At 44.2% G+C, this 7,500-nt stretch overlaps 2 protein-coding genes across 9 annotated transcripts in view; both read right to left on the bottom strand.

The window, feature by feature from the left end:
- The window catches only part of LOC310715340 (ADP-ribosylation factor-binding protein GGA2-like), an 8,020-nt gene extending 7,053 nt beyond the window's left edge, over positions 1–967 (bottom strand). For 4 of the 6 annotated variants that reach the window (XM_083521710.1, XM_083521714.1, XM_083521711.1 and 1 more), the window contains exon 1: positions 905–967. In XM_083521710.1, the coding sequence (XP_083377836.1) occupies positions 905–947 (43 nt within the window). In that variant the 5' untranslated portion in view covers positions 948–967. Of the gene's footprint in view, positions 1–473; positions 527–904 lie in introns of all 6 variants that reach the window. The other 2 variants (XM_083521713.1, XM_083521712.1) reach the window with 2 other exon arrangements.
- Positions 968–1,211: 244 nt separating this feature from the next.
- Positions 1,212–7,500, bottom strand: part of ears2 (glutamyl-tRNA synthetase 2, mitochondrial) — a 25,462-nt gene continuing 19,173 nt past the window's right edge. Inside the window, exons 5-10 of one of the 3 annotated variants that reach the window (XM_083521717.1) lie at positions 3,758–3,866; positions 2,525–2,678; positions 2,309–2,439; positions 2,011–2,146; positions 1,397–1,503; positions 1,212–1,329 (exon numbers count right to left, since the gene is read on the bottom strand). In XM_083521717.1, coding sequence (XP_083377843.1) covers positions 1,420–1,503; positions 2,011–2,146; positions 2,309–2,439; positions 2,525–2,678; positions 3,758–3,866 — 614 coding nt within the window. In that variant the 3' untranslated portion in view covers positions 1,212–1,329; positions 1,397–1,419. Of the gene's footprint in view, positions 1,504–2,010; positions 2,147–2,308; positions 2,440–2,524; positions 2,679–3,757; positions 3,867–7,500 lie in introns of all 3 variants that reach the window. The other 2 variants (XM_083521716.1, XM_083521718.1) reach the window with 2 other exon arrangements.

The following is a 7,500-nucleotide window of genomic DNA, read 5'->3' as shown; positions in this document are numbered from 1 at the left end:
ACACACACCTACATTCTCTTCAAAAACTCAACAAAGATACACTATGTAAACACACACAAACTTCTACATTTTCTTCAAAAACTCAACAGAGCTACACTATGTATAACACACACACACACACACACGCACACACACACACACACACCTACATTCTCTTCAAAAACTCAACAGAGCTACACTATGTATAAAACACACACACACACACACACACACACACACACACCTACATTCTCTTCAAAAACTCAACAAAGATACACTATGTAAACACACACACAAACTTCTACATTTTCTTCAGAAACTTAACAGTGCTACACTATGTAACACACACACACACACACACACACACACACACACACACACACACAACTGCATTCTCTTGGGTTAGAGCTACACTATGTAAACACAGATTTAATAAGTATTTAAGTATAAATAGGCAAATCAAAGGTAAATAATTATAACATTAAAATATTTACGTTTAAAAACAGGAAGTTTGCGGTCACGTGCTCTTGGACAGCTGTCAATTCCTCTTATGAGGCGCGCGCACACACAAATACAAAAACACACAAATACAAAACACACACAGATCTAATCACATGCTACACTATTATATGCACACTGATCAAATGTGTGTGTAAAATGGAAGAGACTGTGTGTGTGTGTGTTTTATACATAGTGTAGCTCTGGAGTTTTTCTGAAGAATGTACTTTTTCCTGTGTGTGTGAGAGAGAGAGAGTGTAATCTAAGTGCTTCATCACTTCAGGTTTCTGGATATTTTTTTGCTACGCAGCTTTAATATAAATATTTAATCATATTAATATAATACTGCATATTAACAGCTCGTGCACCTGACACACACACACACACACACACACACACACACACAGAGTTATAATTAAAAACTTACTCAGACAAAGAAGAAGAAAGTCAACACTTTGATCTTCCGCCATGTCCACTTGTGTGTGTGTGTGTGTGTGTGTGTGTGTGTTTGTAATGAGTAAAATTAACTGTTTTTAATGAGTAAAAAAGCGGATATATAATCGTGTGTGTGTGTGTGCGCGCGCTGCACTCAGCATGTGACCAAGCGCATGAGACGCGGTAACTGCACCGCTCAGGCCCCGCCCCCTAAACTACAGTTAGCCAATCATACATACACATTATATATACACACACACACACACACACACACACACACACACACACGTCTGACGCTGTTTATATACAAACATTTTTATTTTGTACAAAACGAAAAATTGCAGCTCAGGAGTTTGTGGAGTTCTCATCAGTGTTCTACAGTTCTCCGTCGGGGTTCTACAGTTCTCCGTCGGGGTTCTACAGTTCTCCGTCCGGGTTCTACAGTTCTCCGTCCGGGTTCTACAGTTCTCCGTCCGGGTTCTACAGTTCTCCGTCCGGGTTCTAGAGCTACGCTTCTAAAATTCTCTGCAGACGACAACAAACTTCCTCCTGGCCAAGAGAGAGCATGATGTCCCCCACACTGGGACCCTGCTGGAGGGGAGATGTGGTAAATGGTGTAAGTTTCTCAGGGTAGAACACTACAGCACTGTCAGATACAGAAGTGAAAAATGAAAGAACATTGTGAGAGTTGATGGAAGAGAGACTTGAGAACAAAGTGAGGACCAGTTGAGATTAATGATGTGAGGGTGATGTGAGGATGAGGGATTAATGATGTGACGGTGGTGTGATGGTGAGGGATTAATGATGTGACGGTGGTGTGAGGGTGAGGGATTAATGATGTGACGGTGATGTGAGGGTGAGGGATTAATGATGTGACGGTGATGTGAGGGTGAGGGATTAATGATGTGAAGGTGGTGTGAGGGTGATGTGAGGGATTAATGATGTGACGGTGGTGTGAGGGTGATGTGAGGGTAAGGGGATTGATGACATGAGTGTGATGGGATGTTGGGGTGAGGGTGATGTGAGAACCATAAAGGTATCATAAGGACAATGTGAGGACCATGAGGGTGAGTGTGTGTGTTTGTGAGTGTGTGTTACCTGTTGTCCAGTCAGAGCTAGTCTCAGTAACTTCATGACTGAACTGTATTTGGTTTTCTTTAGTTCTTTGGCGATGAGCTTTAGTTCACCTGTGAGAACCTCAGGAGTGAATTCACTTTTCCATTCTTTAATGACCCTAAACACACACACACACACACACACACACACACACAAGTATATTCACCATTACCTCCATTAATGACGTTAAACACACACACACACACACACACACACACACACACACACACACACACACACACACACACACACAATTATTAGTAAGAAGGCGGAGTCTCACAGCATGACACGAGTGATGATGTCATGTGATTCACAGCTGATTTCCTCCAGCTGTTGCTGGGATACAGAAGGGCGGAGCCACAGATATGAGTAGAGGGGTGTGAGCAGGTCTTTCACTGATGAGATGTGACCCTAATCACATACACACAGTTATTCAGCATACTCCAGTGGGATACTGTGTCTGTGTGTGTGTCTGTGTGTGTGTGTTTGTTTTTACCTTCCTCATGTGCAGGACTCTGAAGATGTAACTGTGATCCAGAACTTTCTGTTCCTGTATCTGATCAGTGTAAAATAGATTAAGGAGATTCTTCACTTCATCCACCAGGAGGCGACACTGGGACTCATCCTCAATACGCTGCTGCAGGTGAACCCTAATCTCTCACACACACACACACACACACACACACACACACACACACACACACACACACACACACACCTTATTTCTCACACACCGTACATCTTGTAACATAAAAAAATTTAATATTGTGTAATGATGTGTGTGTGTGTATGTATATATGTCTGTTTTTAAATGTGTGTCTCTATGTACATGTGTATATGTGTATGTATATAACTGTGTATTTATGTGCACACCTTCTCATTCAAAAAGTTTTCTTTATTTTCATGACTATGAAAATTGTAGAGTCACACTGAAGGCATCAAGGGCTATTTGACCAAGAAGGAGAGTGATGGTGTGCTGCGCCAGATGACCTGGCCTCCACAGTCACCGGACCTGAACCCAATCGAGATGGTTTAGGGGTGAGCTGGACCGCAGAGTGAAGGCAAAAGGGCCCCAACAAGTGGCAAGCATCTCTCGGGGAACTCCTTCAAGACTGTTGGAAGACCATTTCAGGTGACTACCTCTTGAAGCTCATCAAGAGAATGTCAAGAGTGTGCAAAGCAGTAATCAAAGCAAAAGGTGGCTACTTTGAAGAACCTAGAATATGACATTTTTCAGTTGTTTCACACTTTTTTGTTATGTATATAATTCCATATATAATTCCACATGTGTTCATTCATAGTTTTGATGCCTTCAGTGTGAATCTACAATTTTCATAGTCATGAAAATAAAGAAAACTCTTTAAATGAGAAGGTGTGTCCAAACTTTTGGTCTGTACTGTATATGTTTTCAAAAACGCTTGATTAGAGTTGTTGCTGCTGAGGGTGGGCCAACCAGTTATTAGGTTTAGGGGGCAAACACTTTTTCGCACAGGGCCATGTAGTTTTGGATTTTGTTTTCCCTCAATAATAAAAACCATCTTTTAAAAACTGCATGTTGTTCACTTTTATTAATATTTTATTAATTTGATGATTTGAAACATTAAAGTGTGAAAACATGCAAAAAAAAAAGAAATCAGTTAGGGGGCCAACACTTTCACACCACTGTGTGTGTGTGTGTGTGTGTGTGTGTGTGTGTGTGTGTGTGTGTGTGTGTGTACTGTATCCTGACCTGTTGAATTCTGGGAGTTTTTTGAGGTCGAGCACAGCTGAGTGGGTCACAACCTTTGAGATGTTAAATTCACCAATCAGCTCCTTCAAATTTCGTCCAATCCGGTTACCTACAAAACACACACACACACAGACACACACACAGACACACACACAGACACACACACAGACACACACACAGACACACACACAGACACACACACACACAAATTGAGATCTACCAGTCTGAAGTTATTCACAAATGGCATAAACATGGAACAGTAGAGATCCTTTTGAGGAGTGACCAGCCAACCAAAACACCAACACCCCCCCCCTCACACACACACAATTACTGTCTCTCTCTATCACACACACACACACACACACACACACACACACACACACACACACACACACACACAGAGTCACCATCTCTCTCTCTCTCTCTCTCTCCCTCGCGCGCACACACACACACACCGTCTCACACACACACACACACACACAGTCACCGTCTCTCACACACACACACACAGTCACCGTGTCTCTCTCTCTCTCTCTCTCTCTCTCTCTCTCTCTCTCTCTCTCTCTCTCTCTCTCTCTCTCACGCACACACACACACACACACACACACACACACACAGTCACCGTCTCTCTCTCTCTCTCACACACACACACACACACACACACACACACACACACACACACACACACACACACACACCGTCTCTCACACACACACAGTCACCGTCCCTCTCTTTCTCTCTCTCTCTCTCTCTCTCCCTCGCGCGCACACACACACACACCGTCTCACACACACACACACACACACAGTCACCGTCTCTCACACACACACACACAGTCACCGTCTCTCTCTCTCTCTCTCTCTCTCTCTCTCTCTCTCTCTCTCACGCACACACACACACACACACACACACACAGTCACCGTCTCTCTCTCTCTCTCACACACACACACACACACACACACACACACACACACCGTCTCTCACACACACACAGTCACCGTCCCTCTCTTTCTCTCTCGCTCCCTCGCACACACACACACAGTCACCGTCTCTCAAACACACAGTCACCGTCTCTCACACACACACACACAGTCACAGTCTCTCTCACACACACACACACACACACACACACACACACACACACACACACACAGTCACCGTCTCTAACACACAGACACAGTCACCGTCTCTCTCTCTCTCTCGCGCACACACACACACACACACACACACACAGTCACCGTCTCTCTCTCTCACACACACACGCACACACACACACATACAAACACACAGTCACCGTCTCTCACACACACACACAGAGTCACCGTCTCTCTCGCTCTCTCTCTCTCTCTCTCACACACTCTCACACACACACACACACACACACACACACACACACACACACACACACACACACACACACACACACACACCGTCTCTCTCACACACACACACACACACACACACACACACACACACACACAGTCACCGTCTCTCTCACACACACACACACACACTAGACTTAATAATATCCTACGGAGCAGACGTCACTGATATAAATATTTTACCCCAGAGTGATGACATCACAGACCATTATCTCCTACTGTACACACTACCGGTAGAGCAGATTAACCGTGTTTCACCACGGTATCGACTTGGTAGGACTATTATTCCAACCACTAAGGACAGATTCATAAATAACCTGCCTGATTTATCTCAGTTTCACATTAAACCCATAACTGCTGATCATCTTGATGAGATGGCGAACAACATAGACCTTATCCTCACTAGCACTTTAGACACTGTTGCCCCCATCCGGTTAAAAAAGGTTCGAGAACAAGCACCTGCACCTTGGTATAATAGTCATACGCATGCCCTAAAGAGAACAACACGTAATCTGGAGAGAAAATTGAGGAAAACTAAATTGGAGGTATTTAGAATTGCGTATAAAGACAGTATGCTTAGCTACAGACAGGCGCTAAAAGCTGCTAGAGCTGAACACCTGAGCAAACTCATAGAAAACAACAAAAACAATCCCAGGTTCCTTTTCAGTACAGTCGCTAAACTAACTACAAATCAGGGATCTGAAAAATGTGTTCCATCACAGTTTAGTAGTGAAGACTTTATGAATTTATCTGATGCAGAGAAGCTCGTCCATGCGTTTATGACCTCTAGAATAGACTACTGTAATGCATTACTAGGTGGATGTCCTGCATCATTAATAAACAAGCTTCAGTTAGTTCAGAATGCCGCAGCAAGAGTTCTTACTAGGTCAAGAAAATACGATCATATAACCCCAATCTTATCGTCCCTACATTGGCTTCCTGTTAAGTTTCGAATAGACTACAAACTACTGCTACTCACTTATAAAGCACTAAATGGTTTGGCTCCCATGTATCTATCCAGTCTTTTAACACGCTACAATCCGTCACGCTCCCTGAGATCTCAAAACTCTGGGCTTCTAGTAGTTCCTAGAATAGCAAAGTCCACTAAAGGTGGTAGAGCATTTTCACATTTAGCTCCTAAACTCTGGAATAGTCTTCCTGACAGTGTTCGGGGTTCAGATACACTCTCCCAGTTTAAGTGCAGATTAAAGACGTATCTTTTAGCAAAGCCTACACATAACACACATCACACACATCACATCATAACCTTGTGCTCCAGAACATCTGATCACATGCACATTATCAACTTGTGCTGTTAATATCATGAACAGCAGCTACGCTAATTCCTCTCCACTGCTTCTCTTTCTCTCCCCATCCCGAGGCATCCTGAGGTTTGGCCAGCTCCAGTCACGTCCCACCTCGTGAAGATTATGGACCTATGGATGATCATGGAGAAGTAGATGCCGAGTGTTTAAAGGCCCTGGCATGGAGAAGCTGATGCTGGATCTATGATGATCACAAATTGTTCTGTATTGTTGAAAGATTTATGACCAAACTTTTGATGTCACCCATATGAGGATGGGTTCCCCTTTGAGTCTGGTTCCTCTCAAGGTTTCTTCCTCATATCATCTAAGGGAGTTTTTCCTTGCCACTGTCGCCACGGCTGCTCATCAGGGACAAACGCACACCATTCACCTTCACTGTTGTTTTCTGTAAAGCTGCTTTGAGACAATGTCTGTTGTGAAAAGCGCTATACAAATAAACTTGACTTGACACACACACATACACACACACACACACACACACACACACACACACACAGTCACCGTCTCTCTCACACACACACACACACACACACACACACACACACACACACACACACACACACACACAGTCACTGTCTCTCACACACACACACACACACACACACACACACACACACACACACACACACAGTCACTGTCTCTCTCTCTCACACACACACACACAGTCACCGTCTCTCTCACACACACACACACACACACACACACACACACACACAGTCACTGTCTCTCACACACACACACACACACACACACACACACACACACACACACACACACACACACACACACACACACACACAGTCACTGTCTCTCTCTCTCACACACACACACACACAGTCACCGTCTCTCTCACACACATACACACACACACAGTCACCGTCTCTCTCACACACACACACACACACAGTCACCGTCTCTCTCACACACACACACACACACACACACACAGTCACTGTCTCTCACACACACACACACACACACACACACACACACAGTCACCGTCTCTCACACACACACACACAGTCACCGTCTCTC

This window comes from Silurus aristotelis, assembly GCF_946808225.1.
Source record: "Silurus aristotelis genome assembly, chromosome: 20".
In the NCBI taxonomy this organism is placed as follows: domain Eukaryota; kingdom Metazoa; phylum Chordata; class Actinopteri; order Siluriformes; family Siluridae; genus Silurus; species Silurus aristotelis.
Note: the sequence above shows the minus strand (reverse complement) of the source record. Positions and strands in the feature narration are given on the sequence as shown.